Consider the following 23761-nt stretch of genomic DNA (forward strand, 5'->3'; position numbering starts at 1 on the left):
CCAAAAAAAATAAAAAAAAAACTATGGAGACTAACTGTAAATCAACACATATTATGTTAACTTCTTTTTTCCGTTTTTCTCCCTCTATTGGTTTTTCCCTTTTGTTCTAATTTTTCTCTCCCAACATGATCTATAAAGAAATGTGTAATAAAGAAGTTAATATATATAACCAGAAAAAATAAAGAAACAAAAATTTTTAAAATTAAGCCTATTTTAAAAACAATTTGCTTAAGCTTATTAAGCTAATTACAAAAAGCTTAAATTTGCACTAAGATTTTGGACACCTAGTACATGCATAATCCTTGTTCTCTGCGAATTATATTACATATTACAAACTTATGGTATTTGCAGGTATTGCTCACCAAATCTACATAAACTAAACTAAATCATATGGGTTGTACGTATAATGTAATGATATATATTATATATTATGTATGATATAATAATAAATAATATAATAAAAATGTTAGCAGCAGGGAGGAAAAACAAGGGAAAGAAAGAAATCATTGACCAGACGGAAGACTTTATTTGGCGCTTGCCAGGGAAACTGTCTGAAAGTTTAATAGAAGAATTAAGAGCTATTACTTTATCATTTGCAGTCAAGTGTGTGGGTCTAAGAGTTCAATAAATGCATTTCTTCAGGCAGAGGATGACACAGAAAACAACTTGGATCCTTCAGATATCCCAGTTCCTTTACCCATTTTGTTTCCCCATCCCAAGTGGACTTTCCTCACTCCACTCATACTTGCCCAATTCTTTATTTCACAGAGCTTGCAGATGAATCCCCCTTGGTACGGGGACTAGTTGACTTTGCAAACAATCTAAGCCCAAAGAAACTCCGTTTGGAGTGAAAAAGGAATTCCAGGGACCTCCCCATCCTCTGGACATAATTAATTCAAAGCCAAAAACTTGAAATGTGCATAAAGATTGGCAATTACTTTATTCCACTAGATTACCAATCACTTTCCTGTCCAGGAATATTCGCATGGGTCAGAAATCACAAAGGTGATTAAAAAAAAAAAAAAAAAAAAGAACTGGGAGAAAAACAAGAATAAAAAAAAAAAAAAAGCACAAATATACCCAATACAAGATGGGAAAAGACCAGAGCTAGAAAGAAAAGAAAGAAATACATGAAGTAATCAAGACAGAAGGAAGCTAGGTATATGGGATAAAGTGAAATATATGTGATTCTTACTTGAATCCTCAGACTCTCAGACCCAGCTGAATCCTCTTCACTTTGGGCATCTATTCATTTATATTTTTTCCCCCTTCATTGACTGAGGGGAAAAGGCTTTTCTAAGTAAGAGTGATATCTACAGGAAGCCTTTATGTTGTTTTCCATGGTTTGATGATTCTCCTCAATGGTAAACCATGTTAATTTGCATTTAGCCAGGCCTTCTACCTTTCCAAAGTCCCTCCCCAAGCTGGGATGCCTGGGTCCATTTTCAAAAAGACAAAAAAGATGCTGAAATCATATGGTTCTTACATGTTCTTCTTCAAACTGGTCTCCACCAAAGGCTGCCACACAGGGTTTGATACCTCCTGTTCCCAAGGCTATGAAAAAGAGGCCAAGCATGGATAGAACCCTATAAGAGAAAGATAAGGATACTGACAGTGTTTGTTGTATAGTTTTACTGCTGCAGTCTTGACTGTGGGACTACAAGACACAAAGTACATTAGAGCAGAGAGTATCATAACCCTTTTCTCTCCCACATTCCTAAGAAAGAGCCAGTTATCTCCCTGCCTGGCAGAAGGGAAAGGGGGAACTGAAGCCTGCAGGAATAACCAAGGAGAATTTGTGTTCGGTGATTCTACTCACGTGTGCATTGCATGTCCCCCCAAGACTGGCACTGCACCAAGAGACTTGACCAAGTGACCCAGCACGTATACCAAAGAGAGATAGATGATTGTCCTGTCAAGAAATTCAAGTTATTTAAGAGGAAGAGGAAGTTTACAAGTAATTTTACAAAATTAAACAATAGTACTTGCTTTGAACACACAGAGATGCACTAACAAATGTTGGTGCCATATTCTACCCCACTCTCAGCATTTTCCTCAGGTAGATATTTTGGAAAGCATTAAAATTACACACAATGGATGGAGAGGAAGATGTTTCAAGGAACAATTGCAAAATTTTAAATGAAAGGAACTATAGGGTGGCTTAATAGATAGTAGTAAGGAGTTCAGATACTATTTACTTGCTAAGTGACCTCGATCAAGTCATTTTAATCACAACAGCTTCATTAAAAAAAAAAAAAAGAACAAATTTTATATGAGAAACAAAGGTGAAAGTTAAATAGGAAAAAGACATGTAGGAGTTCAATAATGAATCTTTTTCTTTTATGAGGGGCTAGGCAAGAATAACAAGTGTCTTCCATCTACTTCCAGCCCCTTCAAGTGCAGGCAAGGCAAAAACTTCAGAGGATAGAGTCTCTGGTAAAGTTGAAGGGATAATAAAATTTGCAGAGCCAAGCCAGTGACTTATATTGATTTATCATGTATTTTATTCAAGAAGTGACTGTGACAAAAGGGAGTCATAAAGACTAGGGTAGGATCAGAGAGGAAATTAGAGCAACCTGTATAGAATTTGCTCCAAACTTACTCTAATATAAGGGAAGGTGAAATTTGGTTCCCTGTCCTCACTCCCAATTCAGCCAATTTTATCAATGGATATAATCTAAAGTGACATTATTTCTTTTTCAGGTCATAACATTTGACTGCAATACACTCTTCTTTTGATTACTGTCACAGTCAGCAACAGACCTCTAGGTCACACTCTTACTTTATGATTCTGTCACCTAGCTCAATCTCTTCACAATCCATTAAATTCTATCATTCTCATCACTCTATAGCAGCAGCTTTGTTCAAGGAGACACACACACACACACACACACACACAAAATCCCCTCCCCCCCCAAAATCCTATGGTTATTTTTCTTATTTTGGTCCTCTTTCATCTGTTTGTAGCATTTATGAAATCGCTTTTTGATGGTCTTTCTTCCCTTGGCTTTACTCTGATTATTTTCCTTTTACTTTTCAAATAATTTCTCTGCTTCCTTTTGTTGGCTTCTCATCCTGCTCCTGTCCCTTAAATATGGTTTGTGCCCCAAGGCTCAGTTATAGACTTTTATTTTTTCTTCCTCATCTTACTTGGTATTCCACCTATAATTATAGACTTCAATTATTGTAACTCTGAAGAGTACTCTCAAATCTAAATATCATATCCTGAATCACTAACTGCCTCCTGGACATTTCCATCTGGATGTCTCCTTGGCACCTCAAATTCAACATACCCAATAGCTATCTCATTCTCTACAGTTAATCTGGTTGTTTCTCTAAAATTTTTACCTCTTACTTCACACTATATATACAAGCCATTGGAAAGACATGCTGTTTCTGCTTCCACAATGAATTATTCTTGTTTTTTTTTTTTTTTTTTTTTTTTTGCATTATTATGATAGCCCAGGTCTTCCTATCTCCTTTTCAGTATATCTTTCACATTATTTCCTAAAAAATTTTCCTAAAACTTGATATGGTCATTTAGTCCATAATCAAAAACCTTCAATAACTTTTCATTGCCTTCTAAATGCATATTCAATTAAATGTTCTTTTACACATTGTATTATCCTTACAAAAAGGGGTGCAAAACTTTAGAACTGAAAATCATTAGCTTGTCCAGCCATCTCATTTTATAGATGAAAAAACTGGGCCCAGAGATATTACATGATTTGCTTAATGTAACAGATATAGTTAGGAGTAAGTGTCAGGACAAAAATGTCTCATCTATTAGATTATTGAGCTATCTACTTCACTATGTATGAAATGAGAAACACAGAAGGGAAGACTCATGAATCTACAGAGTATCCTTATTGAAGGGAAATGAACCTACATATGCAAAAAATGTGTGAAGCAGCTCTTTTTATGGTGACAAAAAAATGGAAAAAGAGTAGATGCTCATCAATTGGGGAACTGCCAAATAAACTATAGTATATGAAAGTAATGGAACAGTATTAATGAGCAAAGCTGATTTTAGAAAGGCATGGGAAGATTTACACAAACTGATGCTGAATAAAACAAGCAGAAATAGAAACACATTGTATGTAGTAATAGCAGGATTGTGCGATGGTCAACTATGAAAGACATGGTTCTGTTCAGAGGTTCAGTGACCCAAGGCAATCCCAATAAATTTTAGCTACAAAATGCCATCTGCACTCAGAGAAAGAACTATGGAGACTGAATGTAAATCAACACATGCTATATTCACTTTTTTTTTTCCTCATGGTTTTCCTGTTTTGTTCTGATTTTTCTCTCCCAACATGATTCATAAAGAAATGGGTATTTTAAAATATATATGCATGTATAACTTTTTAAAAATTGGGTTTTTTTCTAAAGAAAAATATTTATCATATTTGAAGATGACATAAAACCAAGAAGGATACATACTGGGTGACAGTCCAATAGATCCAATAGAACTTGGGTGGCCTACAACATTGTGTTGAACCCCCACAAAGAAATTCAATAGGGATAAATGTAAAGTCTCGCACTTATCCAGAAAATAATCCCACTCAAAGTTTCTAAGTCATATGAGCAACAAGATGCCAGACTAGATACTCATCCCTGATATATGAGGGTAATGAATATTATTGTTCTTTAAAAAATTATGAACAAGAGGCAGCTAGGTGGTGCAGTGGATAGAGCACCAGCCCTGAAGTGAGGAGGATCCCAGTTCAAATCTGACCTCAGTCACTTAACACTTCCTAACTATGTGACCCTGGGCAAGTCACTTAAGGCCAGAAAAAAAAAAATGATGATGATGAACAAGCTGATTATATAGAAAAGTCTGAAAAGATTTACATGAAGTGATGCTGAGTGAAACAAACAGAAGCAGGAATACATTGTACACAATAACAGCAAGAATGTAATGATAATCAACTATTGAAAGGCATGGTTCTTCTCAGTAGTTCAGTGAACCAAAACAATTCCAATAGACTTTGGACAGAAAATGCTACCTGCAACCAGAAATAGAACTAAAGAGACTGAATGTAAATCAACACATACCAAGTTCACTTCTTTTTTCTGTCTTTTTTTCCTCTCCCATGGTTTTTCCCTTTTGCTCTAATTTTTCTCTCCCAACATGATTCATAAAGTAATGTGTATTAAAAATAAAATTACTACAATAAAATTTTTTAAATAGATACTAATCTCCATGACCTTTCAAACCTGTCCAAAAGAGAAATAATGAACCAAAGGTAAGACAATTTCAGCTATTTCCAAGTCTAGAACAGCCAGAATCCAAAAAAAAAAGGGAAAATCTCCCCAAACTCGGGACTTGATGCTCACCAATCTTGAGCTTACTCGGCAGTCTTCCTACACACCTCTCATTCTATCAGCCGTGAGGCAACATCAGTAAACTCAAGGCCACAATACAAGGTGGCATCAAAAATTTATACTCCATTATCCTCTCCCTCTTCCCATATGAGACTTCGAATTTAGGCTGCAGAAGTTTTCTAACTCCTCACTAGCAACTTGGGCACAATTCTTTAGGAAAAAAAATCTGCCAGGGGCTACAACTAAGAAGGACTTGTGTCATGGAAAGCAGGCTCTTAACTATCAGTGTCATACCAAAGAACTGAAGAATAGAGGGAATAGGACAGATCACCAGGACAGGATAGGACAGGATGGCATGTGTGTAAGGAACAGTGTAGCACGATACTAAGACTGAGGAAAAGAACATATCATGCTGCTGAAGTCAATTCTAAACACTCAAGTCATTCAGGGCAGAAATCTATGCTAGAAATCTTTGAAATGCCTATTTTGGGGGCAGTTAGGTGGTACAGTGGAGAGCACCAGCCCTGGAGTCAGGAGACCTGAGTTCATATCCAGACTCAAGACACTTGACACTTACTGTGTGAACCTGGGCAAGTCACCTAACTCTGATAGGAAGAAAGGAAGGAAAGAAGGGAGGGAAGGAGGGAGAGAAATAGGAAGGAAGGAAGGAAGGAAAGGAGGAAGGGAGTAAGGAAGGAAGGAGGAAGGGAGGAAGGAAAGGAGGAAGGAAAGAAAGAAAAGGAGGGAAGAGAGGAAGGAAAAAAAGGAGGGAGGAAGGGAGGGAGGAAGAAAAGGAGGGAGGGAGGAAGGAAGGAAGAAAGGAAGGAGGGAGGGAGGAAGGAAGGAAGGAAGGAGGGAGGGAGGAAGGAAGGAAGGAGGAAGGGAGGGAGGAAGGGAGGGAGGGAGAAGGAAGGGAAGGAAGGAGGGAGGGAGGGAGAAGAAAAGAAGAAATGTCTACTTTGGAGAAGACTGAGAAACTCAGATCCAGCCCCAAAGGAAACCACAATTAAAAAGGGAGAGTCAGAAATTATCAATAAGGAAAATAAGGCTAAGGGAAAAAGGAATAAAAATACCAAAGATTTCAGGAAGAAAACTCAAAAACTTTGAACACAAACATAGATCAATAGGAAAAAATAGTAACAATCCAAGGAAATATGGCCTCCAGATCTAATAAAGAATTTCAGCTGTCTAATAAATACTGCCCCCCCAAAAAAAATTAAGCCTGTGGAATTTGCAAAGATCATATAATCATAAGATGCTCTTCCTGCATTGTTTAAAAAAGAAATTAGAAGCAGAATTTAGGTCTGACAACACAAAAATAATGAGCAGAATGGAAAAATTTAAATGTGAAACCACAGAAATATGTAAGAACAAAAGAGAAATTAATAGATTTGAAATATAAATACACAGAACTGAAGGATACTCTAGAAAGAACATTAATAGAAACTATGCAAACAAAAATATACTGAACTAAAAGACAGGATAGAGACAATCTAAGCATCATAGATCTCCCAGAAGAGCACACTAGGATAAAAACCTTTAACATCACAATGAAATATAGCCTCCAAAAAAATCTTCAAGGATGCTAACTCCAAGATAGACAGTGTTTCTGAACAAATCAGTAAAGAAGCAAGTTCTGCAAGCCAATAGAGAAAACATTTTAATTATAAAGAAAAAAGCATTCAAATAGCTCAACTTTTCTGCACTCACTAGAAAAAAGAATAGATAATGCCAAGTGAAATAAGCACAATCAGAAGATCATTATACACAGCAACAGCAAGGTTATAAGAAGATCAATTCTGATGGACGTGGATCTTTTCAACGAGATGATTCAGGTCAGTTCCAAAGATCTTGTGAAGAAGAGAGCCATCTGCATCCAGGGAGAGGACAGTGGGAACTAAGTATGGATCATAACATAGCATTTTCACTCTTTTTGTTGTTTGCTTGCATTTGTTTCTTTTCCATTTTTTTCCTTTTTGATCTGATTTTCTTGTGCATCATGATAATTGTGGAAATATGTATAGAAAAAGTGCACATATTTAACATATATTGGATTACTTGCCATCTAGGGAAGGAGGTAGGGGGAAAGGGGGGAAAATTTGGAACACAAGGTTTTGAAAGGGTCAATGTTGAAAAATAATCCATGCATATGTTTTGAAAATGAAAAGCTTTAATTAAAAAAAAGGAATTGCATATGTTTAACATATATTGGATTACTTGCTGTCTAGAGGAGGGGTTGGGCGGAAGGAAAGGAAAAAATTTAGAACACAAGGTTTTGTAAAGGGGAATGTTGAAAATCATCCATGTATGTATTTTGAAAATAAAAAGCTTTAATTTAAAAAAAAAGAAAAAAGAAAGGAAGAAGAATAGAGAATGAAATGCTGTGTTTCAAAGCGCAGTGGAGATCAAGATGCATCCCAGGGTGACCTATCCAGCAAATCTGAGATTAAACATACAGCAAAAAAGATGGGTGTCCAACAATAAACAGTTTGAAACATTCTTATAAAAAAAAAGAACTGAAAAGATTATTTGCTTCTTGAACATTCCTAACAGAAATTTAAGAGGAGTGAATAAAGCAACAAGCAAGGATACTAACGGCAACATAGAGATAATAAAGAAACCAGGAAAAGACTTCTTTCTAAATGAACACAAGGAGATATAGAGCAAAGCAGAAATCTAGTGAAGAGGACAAGGCAGATTATAGAACCTGGCAATGCCCTGCCTACAGAATATTCAAACATATGTCTAAATTTTAGGTATAAAAAAACAAGATAATGGAACATTGTTGTGCCATAAGGAATGACAAATATGAAAAATTCAGAAACATACAAAGAGTGAAAAAAAGTATCTTAATTGATCTCCCTGCCTCAAGTCTCCTCTTTTTATATCTTCCATACATTTGCCAAAGTGATGTGCCTTGAGCAAAATTTGAACGTGTCATTATGTTCCCCTACAGATAAACCCTGGTGCTTCTTTCTAGGATCAAATATAAGCTACACTGACATTTAAAGCTCTTCACGATGTGGTCCCATCTTATTAACCCAGCCTCATAATATACTATTCCTTTAAATGTACTCTATAGTCCAAACCAACTTTCTTGCTACTCTTTACATATGACTCTCTAGTCTTTAGTGCCTTTGCACTGGCTCTCCCATTTCTAGATTGCATTTCTTCTTCACCAACATCTTCTGAATTTCTCATTTCCTTCAAAACTCAGCTCAGGTACCAACTTCTGCAGAAGCTTCTCCTGATCTTCATTGTTACTGCATATCTCTCCTGCAGTATTACCTTATTTTTGTCTTCAAAGTGTTTTCATACACTTATGAACATAGCTAATGTCCCCTCCCCATTAGAATAAAATAAATTCCTCCAAACAAGAACAATTTCTTTGTATCCTCAGAATCTAACTCAGGGTCTAGTAAGGTCACAGTAGATACTAAATAAATGCTTGACAATTAGTTGATTGACTTACATAGGAATGCAAAGTGAGGAAAGTAGAGGCAAAAGAAAACTAACCATAATGATTATATCAACGGAAATAAAGTCAACAGAAAGGAACAACAGAATACTAAGCAAAATAAACTACCAAGGTTAGTACTATACTGTCAGAGTAGAATATGTCTCTCCTTTTTCTTATCTCTAATGTAATTTAACCTTTTTTTTGATGGGGAGGAAGGTGGTGGGAAATGCACTTTGGGGGTTTTTTGTTGTTTTTAAGATTTTTATTTTCAAAATATATGCATAGATTGTTTTTAACATTCACCCTTGCAAAACCTTGTGTTCCAATTTTTTTTCTCCCTCTCTTCCCACCTCCTCCCTTAGACAGCAAGTAATCCAACATATGTTAAACATGTGCAATTCTTCTATACATACTTCCACAATTATCATGCTAGAATGCATTTAGTAAGAGTATCTGAGTGACTGTCATGAAGAATCTGTTACATCAAAACATTGTATCAATAAATTAAAATTCTTGACTGCTGTTATTTTTGTATTCCAGATGCCTTGCCCATAGTAAGCACTTCATATCTGCTTGCTGGATAAACATATGTAGATTTTGGATAAAAAGAGGGAAAAGACTCATCTTTTAAAAGAGAAGGGGTCCAGATATAAATGATTTTGCTATTCTCAGCAGTACAATGACCCACAATTACTCTGAAGGACTTAAGATGAAAAATCCTATCCATACTCGGAGAAGAAATAGGTTGTCTGAATACAGATTGAATCATACTCCTTTTCTTTTTTAACTTTATTTTTCTTGAGGGTTTTTTTTTTTAAATTGGGGTGAGAGAGCTGCTTTCTTTCCCAACATGACTTTTTTTGAAATATTTTTGCATAAATTCATATGTGGTTTCTTAATGGGGGAGTGGGGTAGGAATAAGGGAGAGAATCTGGAACTCAAAAGTTTAAAAAAAAAATGTAAAAAACCTGTTTTGAATGTAACTGGGAAAATATTAAATAAATAAGAAAAAAGAAGAGGTCCCTTCTCAGAATGTTTACTGCTTACTTCATGATTTAATTCTAAGTTTCAGTTAGGGCTTAGTAAAACTATGTACATAAATTTTTTTAGCTAAGTTCAGAGTCCTCTGTCATCTGCTTATGGACTTCCAAATATAGAATTACTGGCATAACAAATGAAAATTTTGCAGGTGGAACCTGGGAATTAAAAATACTCTGTGCAGGTGAGCAAGTCTGCTTTAGTCAAATCTTCAGGAATCACTGTCACTGCTATTACTATGTCTTGAACTGCTCATCCTCTAGTCAACTCACTCATAAAGTTATGTTTGAGAATACATGTACTTTGTAGCATCCCTTTTTGTAGTGTCTAGGAACTGGAAATAGAGTGAGTGCCCCTCAGTGGGGGAATGATATAATATATGAATGTAATGGAATATTATTCTATAAGAAATGATGAGCATGCGGATTTAAGAAAAGCCTGGAGAGATTTGCATGAACTGATGCTAAGTCAAGTGAACAGAACCAAGAAAATATTGTACACAGCAACAACTAGACTATGTAATGATCAACTGTAATGGACTTGGCACTTCAACAATAAGGTGATTCGAAAACAATTCCAATAGACTTGTGATAGAAAGTGCTATCAGTATTCAAAGAACTATAGAGACTAACTATGAATCAATGCATGACATTTTCACCTTTTTGTTGTTTATTTGCTCAGTTGTTTTTCTTTCTCATGCTTTTTTTTCTTTTTTGATCTGATTTTTCTTGTGCACCAAGATGAATATGGAAATGTTTACAAGAATTGCACATGTTTAACCTATATTGGACTGCTTGCTGTCTAGGGGAGGGAGGAGGGAGAAAAATTTGGAACACAAGGTTTTGCAAAGGTGAATGCTGAAAACTATCTTTGCATGTATTTGGAAAAAAATATATTTTTAAAATATTTTGAAAAGAGAATACAATATATATGTTCCATATGCTCCCTGTACTAAGGCATCTATGCTCAGGTCCCAGATTGAGGAAAAGTGTGCTCATATACAGGTTTTGCCAAACTTCCCCATTATGGATTCCTTGTGAGGAGGAGATTGTACTGGTACATAAGCTTCCTAAAACCCCACAACCCTGTCCTTGAACACAGGTTTGTTCCATTCTGGACTAGCCTGTGCTTTGAAGAGGGAAAAGAAAAGAACATAAAAGAATGGGGAGGAAGCATTTTATCTTCCCTATCCCGGTATCTATCTGGGCACTTCTTGTGAGTTCTCCTCCCTAGAATGCATTATTCTGTGACTTCCTTGAGATCTGGGACTGTCTTTTGCCTTTCTGTGTGTTCCCAGCACTTAGGCACAGTGTCTATCATACAGTTGACAATCAGTAAATGCTTATTGTCTGATTTAACTGACTTCCTACAATCCGAGCAAATCAGATCATCTTGGAAGCAGCCTTAGCCCCTGAAACTGCCCACTTTTCTTTCAACAAGCTTGTCTACACTTTCGTGAAGAGGTGCCTACAAGATGACAGGGGTTTCTTAATCTTTCACACATCATGGACTCTTTGATATAGTAAAGCCTATGAATCCTTTGTCAGAACAATGCCCTTGAATGCATTAAACAGAATACATAGGGTAATAAAGGAAACCAAATATACTGAAATACAGCTATCAAATTAGAAAAAAAATTATAGAATCCAGGTTAAGGAATTTGTTACTAAGTCTTTTTTTTTTTTTTTTTTTAAGTTATGTCTGACTCTCCATGATCCCATTTGGGGTATTCTTGGCAAATACTGGAGTAGTTTGTCATTTCCCTCTCTTGCTCCCTTTTACAGATAAGGAAACTGAGGCAAACAGGGTTAAGTGACTTGCCCAGGGTCGTAGTGTCTAAGGACAGAGTTGAACTCAGGATGATGAATCTTTAACTGCAGACCCAGCATACTATCCACTGTCAGCTAGCTACCACCTACCTCCACCTCCCACCCTTGGCCAGGTGAGCTTCATTATAAATCTACCAGTTGATTGGAGAGCTCACAGATTTATTAGGAAAAAGGGAGATTTCCCTAATCAAGCCTCCCTTATAGAAGGAATATAAGAAGAGAGCTAACATATTTTTATCTAAAGCTAGAAAGGACTTTAGATCATCTAATTAAGTCAATAAACATTTATCAAAATTGTGGATGTCTGACATATCTTGGATTGATTGCCATCTAGGGGAGGTGGGGGAAGAGAGGGAGCAAAAACTTTGGAGTGCAGGGTTTTACAGGGTGAACGTTGAGACCTCTCTCTATTTGAAAATAAAAAGCTTTAAAAAAAAACCACAAATAAAAACATTTATCAAGTACCTAGCATTTCCCAGACACTGTACTAAGCCAAGAGGATACAAAGATCCAACATACCTCATTTTATTGTACTTTGCAGATGTTACTTTTTTTTTAAAAATAAATTGAAGGTTTGTGGCAACCCTGCATCAAACAAGCCTATCAGTGCCATATTTCTTTCCTTTTTTTTTTTTTAAATGTTCATTTTCCCCATTACATGTAAAAACCAATTTTTTTCTGATTATACATGTACTTTTTTCCCACATATTTTCTTATGAATCATGTTGGAAAAGAAAAATCAGAAAAAGGAAAAAGCATGAGAAAATAAAAGCAGAAGAAAAAAATGAATAAAGCATGTATTGATTTTTGTTCAGTCTCCATAGTTTTCTCTCTGGATACAGATGATGTTTTCTATCCAAAGTTTATTGGGATTGTCTTGAATCACTGAACTACTAAGAACCAAGTCTTTCATAGTTGATCATTGCACAACTCTGCTATTCTGTGTAGTGTTTTCCTGGTTCTGCTTGTTTTACTTAGCATCAGTTCATGTAAATCTTTCTAGGTCTTTATAAAAATCAGCCTGCCATCATTTTCTTAAAATAATAGATTTTAATTTTCAAAATATATGCAAAGATAATTTTCAACATTTACCTTTTAAAACCTTGTGTTCCAAATTTCCCTCCCTCCTTCCCTCTATCCTTTCCCCTTCCCCTAGACAAGTAATCCAATATATGTGAAACTTGTGCAATTCTTCTATATATATTTCCACATTTGTCATACTGCAATCTCTCTCTTTTCTTTTTGATCTGGTGCACAAGAAAAACCAGATCAAAAAGAAAAAAAAGAGAGAAAGAAAAAAAAAAGCAAGCAAACAACAAAAAAGGTGAAAAAACTATGTTGTGATTCACATTCAGTTTGCAGTCATTTCTCTGAAGGCAGATGGCTCTCTCCATCACAAGTCCATTGAAATTGGCCTGAATCACTTCATTGCTGAAAAGAGCCATGTCGATCATTGTAATCTTGTTGTTGCCTTGTATAATGATCTCCTGGTTCTGCTCATTTCATTTAGCATCAGTTCATGTAAGTCTCTCTAGGCCTTTCTGAAATCATCCTACTGATCGTTTCTTATAGAACAATAATATTCCATAACGTTCATGTACCTTAACTTATTCAGCCATTCTCCAAATGATGGGCATCCACTCAGTGTCTAGTTCCTTGCCACCACAAAAAACTATTCATAATTTTTAATAGAATATTATTCTTCAGTCATTCCCCAATTGATCGGCATCTCATTTTCCAATTCCTTGCTACCACAAAGAGTACTGCTACAGAAATTTTTGCACCTCTGGGTCCTTTTCCCTCCTTTAAGATCTCTTTGGGATACAGACTTAGCAGCAGCACTGTTGGGTCAAAGGGTATATACAGTTTTATAACCTTCTGAGCATAGTTCCAAATTGCTCTCCAGAATTGTTGAATTAGTTCATAGCTTTACCAATAATGCATAAGTACCCCAGTTTTCCCAATCCCCTTCAATATTTTCTTTTCCTCTCATGTTAGCCAATTCAATAGGTATGAGGTGGCACTTCAGAGTTGTTTTAAGTTGCATTTCTCTAATCAGTAGAGATTTAGAGCAGTGCCATATTTCTAATGGTATGTATTCATACCATGTCACATCCTGGTAATCCTCATAATATTTCAAACTTTTTCATTATTATCATATCTGTCACGGTGATTGTGATCCTTGACCTTATTTGTAATTGTTTTGAGATGCCTAAACTGTGCCCATATGAGATGGCAAACTTGATCAATCAAAGTTGTGTTTTCTGACTGATTAATTGACTAGCAATCCTCACATCTTTCTCCTCTCCTTGAGAATCCTCATCTCCTGAGATGCAACAATATTGGAATTATAGTTAATTAATCATCCTACAATGGTTTCTAAGTATTCAAGTGAAAGGAAAAAAAATCAATCAATGGAGCAAACTTCATGTACTATTTTAAGACATTGCCACAGTCACCCCAACCTTCAGCAAGTACCACCCTGATCAATCAGCAGTCATCAACATCAAGGCAAGACTCTCCAACAGCAAAGAGATTACGATTTATTGAAAGGTCTGATGATGGTTAGCATTTTTTAAATAATAAGGTATTTTTTAATTAAGGTTTTTTTTAGACATAATACTATTACATACTTAGTTGACTACAATTCAGTGTAAACATAACTCATATCCACTAGAAAACAAAAAAAAAATGTGTTTGGTTCACTTTATTGTGATATTTACTTTGGAGTAGTCTAGAACTGAAACCCACCTATCTGAAGTCCATATTTCTACTGCATTACAATAGATCAGTAGTTCTCAAAGTGTAGTCCAGTCTCTGAAACTCTTTCGGAGAGTCTTCAAATTCAAAATTATTTTTTATTTCTAATATGGTAAATATTTATAGCTATAACCCACATAAACAAAAACTTTTTGGACAGATCCTCAATAATTTTTAATAGTATAAAGATATTGAGAACAAAAGTTTAAGAACCACTGCAATAGAAGAAGAGACAGTGAAAATGAAAGGCAGAAGACAGGGACTGCACATGGCTAGAATTGAGATTATTTGGGAGTGGGCAGAAGGAGAGAGTAATGTGCCTTTCATTGCTTAACCCCACCACCATGTCTTTTGTTTGAATGGAACCAGACCCTAAACCAAGTAATAGTAGGGAGAGAGGTACAGACACTTTGTCCATACCACTCTGGTAGGAAGGTGGGCTGACAGAGGCTTGATGGCTATAGGACCCTTAGGATAGAGAAGTAAATGGACAGAGAAGGATGGGATAGGTATTTGCTGGTGCTGGGTTGGAAGCAGGTTGACCTTCTCCCACTTCAGGTTGCAGGCATCTGACTACAAGGTAGTTGGCAGAATAGTTGCTTGGGGCCAATTCTGTGTGGTGTAGTTTTTAAAAAAGCAGCTTCCAGTCCCTTCAGAAATAGTTTAGAGGCAGACAATAAGCTAAAAACTGAGATGAAGGCCAGCATTTGAACTCCTTCTCCCTTCCCCCCTCCATCTCATGGAATCCCTTCCCTTCCTTTAAAAGTCAGTTCAAGTATCAACCCCTAAGAAAGGATTGATTTCTTTAATCTTTTCAGTATAATAATAACAGCTATGATTTATGTAGTTTAATTTATGTGAGATTTGCAAAATGCTGATATGTTGTCTCAATTGGTACTCGGACAACCCTGATGCTATCACAGAGGGTTGCCCTCCATTTCCACACATGCGATGACAAACAGTACTTGGGAAAAGTCTTTGCCTTTCCTGGCAAGGAGGCATGAGAAATAAAAAAAATAAAATAAAATAAAAAAACAAAAACAAAAAACAAACAAAAAACCCCACAATTTTCAAGAGGAAAAGACTTAAAAACCAAAGAACCCAATTTCCAAATCAGAGTAAACTATACTCTTAAGAGTCACTTAGAAAAAGCCTCATTTCCTTCTTGGTATTGATATACCTTGGATATAGCTATTGTTGGTTCAATTCCAGACCACCACAGTAAAGCAAATATTGCAATCACAAACTTTTGAGTTTTTCAGTGCATATAAGTTATGTTTATATTATGCTATAGTCTACTAAATGTGTGTGTATGCACATGTTGATATTTTAACTTTAAAATATATTATTACTAATAATAACAAAAATGCTACCCATCATCTGAGCATTATGAGTGTTCTGATAGAGATAGATATGTGTGAATGTGTGTGTATATATCTTTAATTTGTGAAAACAATGTTTGAAAGACAATCACATTATAAGTGCCCTATTAGTGCTACTTTCTGAGACAGAATGAGCCAGTCTCACTGAAGAAGGTATTTCTTATGTTCTTATAAAAATATAGCAAAGATTTAAGAGACCACGAGATAGAAGAAAAGCAGGAAAGCCAGGTTTGCATAGCAAAGATGAGGAGCTGAAATTACATAACTTAAAGAAAAGAAAGTTGATTTAATACTGAATATTTATAAATGTGCAGATAATATCCATAGACCAGAGGAATAGAATAAAAATTGTAGCACAGGGCATTCAATATATATTTATGAAAGAACCTTTTGATTGCAATAGCTCTTAATATACAACAAGAATGACTGAGGAAAGTCTGCAAAAACCTTTTCTGTTAAGGCTGAAATAAATTTGTTGTTGGTTATATAATTGAATGTGTGAGTGGTGAAAATATGATTATAAGCAAATGTTCAATTTGTATATCAGTTTCAAATATTTATATGCCCAGGGTCACATAAAAATTTCTCAGGCAAAAAAGGGGTTGAGTAAAAAAAGTTTAAGAAATCTAGTATAGTGATAGAAAGCTGGGTCTAGTGTCAGAAATACTCATTTTCATGAGTTCAAATCCATCCTCAAGTACTTGCTAGCTATGTGACCCTTGGCAAGTCACTTACTTCTGTTTACCTCAGTTTCCTCCTCCGTAAAATGAGCTGAAGATGAGAATGGCAAACCACTCCAATGTTTTTGCCAAGAAAACCCCAAAATAGTCAGAAACAACAGAAATGAAAATATAACAACAAATCTGTTATTGTCTAGTGCCAAAGGGAAAGAAGACAGGACCTCTGGTGGTCTTCATCTGTGAATTCCCTTGGGATGTGGTCTTTCACATTATGATGTTGGATGAGGTTGTTTTCTTACCTGAACCTTCCCAACCAAGAGTCAGCCATGACTGCTCCCAAAAGAGGAGTGAAATAGCAAAGGCCACTGAAGGCATGGTACACAGATGTAGCTGTATCTTCACTCCAGCGTAGGAAGTACAGAAAGTAAAGTGTCAGCACAGCTAGAATGGAAAGAAAAATATAGGTGAGATGAAAGATGGATTAGATCACTATTTGGGAAGGGAGAAGTTGGAAAATAATGGTCAAATATTATCTGATGAAGAATGGAGCCCATTTTCAAATACCTATACCAATTAAATAGACTTCATGTCACTACTTATTCTTTTATCTCCATCATATTCCTCACAATGATTTGTGAATTAGTTTATTTGTACATATCTTAGTTATATCTATATTTGACAAGGACATAACATTTTCTGGCGATGGTGGTTTCTGGGTCCTTTCAGTCTCAATATTATGGCATGTTTTATATCAGTCAGTCTTCTGAAGGAAATGATAACAGTCCATTATGTTCTATTTCCATTCACATATTTCTGATTTTTAGAGTCAATAATTTGTTTAATAAACAAACGAAAACAAACACTTGTGCCAAGTGGAAGGGAATTATGGCATAAATAATCCAAAGTATCAGCCTTACAAAAATCACTTCTATTTGGCTTGAAAAACAGTAATGATTTTGTAGCAGGTTTTCTTTGTCAATTATATTTTGCTCAGTTAAAATTAATCTACCTACTCTAAGCACCTAATGTAGAAATGTTAGGACTAAAATTTCTGATAGATAACACCGAAAAAAGAATAATCTGCATTTGGATGAGAAGCTGACTTGATAAACTAATCTCCTAGACTCTAGAAAGTTGGATGGGCCATGAGACACAGTAAACTATTGCTTATGATGCTAAATGAGCCTTTCCTTCCAGGGCATTCCACAATAGAGACTGCCCATTCGCAGTTTAACTTTCTAGATTTGGAAGGCACAAGGATTTGCAAAGGATTTGGAGAAAGAAGCAAAGGGAGAAATTGTTGAGATTAGGAGGATTGGGGAGCTGGAGAGACAAGCATTTTAATAGACCTTTGCTCTAGTTTTCATAGGTAATTCAAGGACTAGAAATGGTTCTCTCTGAAAAAAAAAATTTAGATGTAACTTTATAGTAATTGAATTTTAAGAGCTCTAGGCAAGAAACAAAACTCAAAACAATGAGCTAGAGGCAAAGCGGAGACTAAGGGTAGACAAAGTAGGTATTCCCTAGGATAAAATACATGGAGACATAAGGAGATGCATTTTTTAAACCGAGATTCTTTTAATTCACATATTTTTACAGCCAGAAAATTGTTCTCCCTGTGGTCTGTAGGTATTTATTTTGTGATAAGTTAAGATCTATATGTCAAGACTCAAAGTAATTCAAGTTGAGGTAGAGCAGGGATGGATTTTTGTAATTATGCCTAGTACCCAAGAATACTCTATTTTTTCTCTAAGATTTCGTCCCATGTGAAGAGACCGATGATACAAAATAGGGAAGGGATATTTGATAAAGCAAAGTTAGATAGGAAAGAATGGAAGAATGATGCAAATTTGGATAGCACTTTGCCTGACACTTGATAGAGGGTTAATAAGTATTTATTCATTTATAAAAAGATTAACCCCAGTCTAGAGAATTTAGACTCCTTGGGGAAAATATATGGAGAATTCATCCTCAATCCCTTTTAGATCAAACCTCTAGAGATCATTTTTAGCAATTCTGTGTCCAGTGCTGTCTACAGGATAGAAAGCACTTGTGAAAAGACTGACAGCTGAACAATGGAATCAGGTCATGGTAATGTATCATGGGACCAGACTGAACAAGATCCAAAGCAGAAGAATTTATAAGCATATCTCAAAATTAAAATTCCTCTGGTCAATGTGTGTTAGTACTATCAGTACTAACTCTTGTATTTCTAGTGTTACAATACAAAACTACTTTCTCTGCTGGGTAGGAACTTCATACCAACAACCTTCAGTGCCACAATGAAGATATATGGTGAACTCACCATTTGGTGTAAAAGCAGTTTTTCTGCAATTGGGGTTTTGGGCAAGTCACTTAACCGTATCTTCATATATAAAATGCCTGCCTCATGAGGTATTGTAGGGAAAAAGTTTTATAATCCTCAATATACTAGACAAGTATGAATTACTGTTATTATAGTTATTTCTCAGCTGATAAAAGGTCAAGGTTGTGGGTAAGAGTAGCAGGGGCTTTCATATTAAAACTAAGACCTGGAAAAGCTTCCATTTTCACCTTTAGTTTTCTGGCTTGCACTAAGATTTCTTCATTCAGTCAATGGACTTCTGCTTTTAACTGGTTATGAACTACAAAGTAACTTCTTAAACAGGAAGAATTCTAAGAGGGCTTTTTAGAAAGCCTTGGCCAGAAAAGAAGTGTTTTCTTATACTAAGAGAAGAAAGGGGATTGTCTAAACCAAGGATTGGAGGGTGGGTATAATATAGAGAAATGGAAGAGTCAGGCAGGTGTGGAAGGGTATCAGGGAGTCAAAGAGTACCTTTCATGCCATAGTAGGAGAACCGTTCACAGAACTCATTCGTCACGATGAAGACAATGCTCAGTGGGTAATTAGAGCCACATATTTTCTGTGGAACAAAATGGGAGAAAATTCCCCAATTAGAGTGTAATGGAAATATATTTGAAACGTCTGTCTCCCTGCCCCCAACATCATAACAAGCATTATGGTCAGAAAATGCACTTTCCAATCCTCACAAGTGATTGTGAGCTCCTGAAGGGCTTGTTGTTTGGTCATTTTTTTAGTCCTGTCCACCACTTTGTGACCCCCTTTGGTGTTTTCTTGGCAAAAATACTGGAATAGTTGGAATAGTTTACCATTTCCCTCTCCAACTCATGTGACAGGTAAGGAAACTGAGGCACATGGTGTTAATGATTTACCCAAGGTCACACAGCTAGTAACTGCCTAAGGTCAGATTTGAATTCAGGAAAGGTAATCTTCCTGAGTCTAGGTCTGGCATTCTAGCCACTATGCCACCTCCTTAAGGGAAGGGACTATATCTTTTGTCTTTGATACTCTCAAACACTTAGTGCAATGTTTGACACATAGTAGACAATTAAATGCTTATCGATTGAATGATTAGTGAGATGATAGTTATGGTTTACATTCCCTAGGCTAAACTTGCTTGAAGGGGCAATTCAGAAATAATGGTTATTTATCTGAATTATTTTGTACACAAAATCTTATTTTGCCCAAACCTCCAGTAACCCCAATAGCACTCCCAAGATCCTATCCCCTTTTCCCTGAACGTCATGGGCAATATTTGTGGAGCTAGATTAGAAGAAGCTTATAATAGGATCATTTCTATATGAAGGTTTCCATTCTCTCTGCCACATGGGACAGGTTAGTTTTTTCCCTGAAAGGTGACAAGAGACCTCACCCAAGGAAGTAAAGTCCAATCTGTACCTCATTTAATAGAGTTTCCTGGTAACCTCACTCAACGTGAACAAGCTTCCTGGTTTCCCATAAAGGATCTACTCAACTGAAGTTGGACATGTAGGATTTGGAAGAAGTCCAAAGCCACTCAAGTTACCGTATCTTTGCCTTGAGACAAAGGAATCTGAAGCTACAAAAGCTAAGTGTAGTTGAATCTTCCTGTTGAATCTTCTTTCTATGCGATGACTAAATAAAACCTAAATTACTGAATGGCCTTAAGTGACTTTTCTTATTCCAACCATGCTAATGGTTGCAAACTAATAGGAAGCAAAGGATCTCCAAATCTAATTATTTTATTTTATTCTCCAACCTTCTTAATCTCTCCAAAGCCCAGCACTGTACATCATCTTTTCCTCTCTAAATTTTCTTACTACAGTTCACTCCTGGCTCTTCTCTTGCTTGTCGGATCATTCCTCGGTTTCCTTGACTACATCTTCACTTCAAGGCTGTCTTAGTCCCTTTCTCCCCTCCCTTCATATTTATTTTTATTTATTTTATTATAGCTTTTTATTTACAAGATATATACATGAGTAATTTTTTTCAGCATTGACAAATTACAAAACCTTTTGTTCCAATTTTTCCCTTCCTTCCCCTCACCCCCTCCCCTAGATGGCAAGTAGACCAATACACATTAAATATGTTAAAGTATATGTTAAATACAATATATGTATACATATCCATACAATTATTTTGCTGCATAAGAATTATTGGACTTTGAAATAGTGCACAATTAGCCTGTGAAGGAAATAAAAAATGCAAACAGACCAAAAAAGAGGGAATGGAAATGCTATGTAGTGGTTCACACTCATTTCCCAGAGTTCTTTCGCTGGGTGCAGCTGGTTCAATTCATTACTGCTCTATTGGAAATGATTTGGTTTATCTCTTTGTTGAAGAGGGCCACATCCATTAGAATTGATCATCATCTAGTATTGTTGAAGTATATGATGATCTCCTGGTCCTGCTCATTTCACTCAGCATCAGTTCATGTAAGTCTCGCCAGGCCTTTCCGAAATCCTCCTGCTGAACATTTCTTACAGAACAATAATATTCCATAACATTCATATAACACAATTTACTCAACCATTCTCCAATTGATGGGCATCCATTCAGTTTCCAGTTTCTGGCCACTACAAAGAGGGCTGCCACAAACATTCTTGCACATACAGGTCCCTTTCCCTTCTTTAGTATCTCTTTGGGGTATAAGGCCAGTAATAGTATGCGCAGTTTGATAACTTTTTGAGCATAGTTCCAAATTGCTCTCCAGAATGGCTGGATGTATTCACAATTCCACCAACAATGCATCAGCGTCCCAGTTCTCCCACATCCCCTCCCAACATTCAGCATTATCTTTCCCTGTCATTCTAGCCAATCTGACAGGTGTGAAGTGGTATCTCAGAGTTATCTTAATTTGCATTTCTCTGATTAATAATGACTTGAAGCATCTTTTCATGTAGCTAGAAATAATTTCAATTTCTTCATCTGAAAATTGTCTGTTCATATCATTTGACCATTTATCAATTGGAGAATGGCTTGATTTCTTATAAATTAGAGTCAATTCTCTATATATTTTGGAAATGAGGCCTTTATCAGAACTTTTGACTGTAAAAATGTTTTCCCACTTTATTGTTTCCCTTCTAATCGTGTCTGCATTAGTTTTATTAGTACAAAAGCTTTTCAATTTGATATAATCAAAATTCCCTATTTTGTGATCAATAATGATCTCTAGTTCTTCTTTGGTCACAAATTCCTTCCACCTCCACAAGTCTGAGAGGTAAATTAGCCTATGTTCTTCTAATTTATTTATAATCTCATTCTTTATGCCTAAATCATGGACCCATTTTGACCTTACCTTGGTATATGGTGTTAAGTGTGGATCAATTCCTAGTTTCTGACATACTATTTTCCAATTTTCCCAGCAGTTTTTTTGTCAAACAGTGAATTCTTATCCCAAAAGCTGTTCTCCCTTCATATTAATCAGTTTGGTAATCTGATTAGCTACTATTATCATTTCAATATTGATCTGACTAGTCTTAATCTCTCTGCTGACTTCCATGCTCACATATCCAACTGTCTATCCAGTATTTTGACTGGATGTCTTATAGACATGTCCCGGACTGACCTTATTATCTATCCCCCGTTCCACAGTTAAACCTCCCATCTTTCTAATTCCCTATTAAGGGGAATTTGATGACAAATATTGTGTCATCCACAATTCTTCACTCTCATACTGATCAGTTTCTACCTTTATAATGTCTCAGGTATTTCGCTTCTTCTTTGCTGATACTGCCATCACTCTGGTACAAATCCCCAACATCACCTGCCTAAATCATTGCCAAAGTCTGATGGTTGATCCCCTGCCTCAAACCCCTCCCAAATCTGTTACATCTTCCACTCAAATGTCAAGTTAATCTTCCAAAAAAAGGACAGTTCTGACAATATTGCCCCTAAATTCCTTGGTTCCCTCTCTATCACTTTTGGTACCAGATATAAGTTCTTCTGCTTTTAAAGTCCTTCATAATCTGGCCCTTTCCAAGTCTTCTTATACCCCAACCCCATTCTCTCTCTCCTCTTCCCCTATCCCTCCCTATTCCTTTAAAACACTCATCTCAGGACTCCCCACATTGTTACTTACTTCCTTCAAGTCTCAGCTACAACTCTACTTTCCTGGCCTTCTTTCATCTTAGAGCCCTCTCTGAGATTGTTTCCAATTTAATCACTTACATATAGCCGTTTTTCATGTTGTCTTTTCCATTAGACTATGAGGTCCAAGAGCAGAGTCTCATTTTCTTTTCCTTTCTTTTTATCTTTTGGGTTTAGCAGCGTGCCTGTCCTTAATGAAGGGAGATCTTGGCCTGGGGCACAATTACCACCCATTACCAATTAGTGTCTCAATTCTCCGAAGATCCCTCCCCAGGCCATAGAAACCTAAATATCTATATATATATATCTATATCTCTCTCTCACACATACACACACCCCCTAGATAAGAACCAAATTCCACTTATTTAGGGGTGAGAAAGAGAATTACTTAATAAGAAATTTTCTACATTAAACCTGGTTTCCATTTCCCTAGAATTGCAATAGTGACCTATAAGCTATTTAAGGATATAATATTCATCCTTGCAGGGGAATTCTTGCAAACAGTGACTAGCCAGCTCGAGGAGCACCATGGTTAGAGGCAGGGCCCATTAAAAAGACAGAAAATACTCTGAGAGGACTGTTTAATTTTAATGTACCAGATCTCTTATTCAGAAATCTAGTTAAAATCTCTTTAACTCAGAACATGAAAACATTCTACCACTGTACTACCTAGATGCCCCTAATGTCAGAAGGAGCTGAGTTCAAATGTGGCTTCAGACACTTCTAGCCATGTAATCCTGGACATATCACATTGCACTACAACTAGGCTGATAAATTGCTGGGGGACAAAAGAACATTTTATTCTAAATTTTGACCATAATTGACCCATCTGATCAGAGCCAGTTGTAAAGAGAGAGAAATAACCCCTCTCCTGA

At 36.2% G+C, this 23761-nt stretch overlaps 1 protein-coding gene across 1 annotated transcript in view; it reads right to left on the bottom strand.

Annotated features, from left to right (window-relative positions):
* The window catches only part of SLC15A2 (solute carrier family 15 member 2), a 48821-nt gene that overhangs the window by 22918 nt on the left and 2142 nt on the right, over positions 1-23761 (bottom strand). Inside the window, exons 2-5 of the mRNA XM_051985366.1 lie at positions 19293-19380; positions 16777-16918; positions 1820-1912; positions 1487-1586 (exon numbers count right to left, since the gene is read on the bottom strand). Coding sequence (XP_051841326.1) covers positions 1487-1586; positions 1820-1912; positions 16777-16918; positions 19293-19380 — 423 coding nt within the window. The remainder of the gene's footprint in view (positions 1-1486; positions 1587-1819; positions 1913-16776; positions 16919-19292; positions 19381-23761) is intronic.

This window comes from Antechinus flavipes, chromosome 3 (assembly GCF_016432865.1).
Source record: "Antechinus flavipes isolate AdamAnt ecotype Samford, QLD, Australia chromosome 3, AdamAnt_v2, whole genome shotgun sequence".
In the NCBI taxonomy this organism is placed as follows: domain Eukaryota; kingdom Metazoa; phylum Chordata; class Mammalia; order Dasyuromorphia; family Dasyuridae; genus Antechinus; species Antechinus flavipes.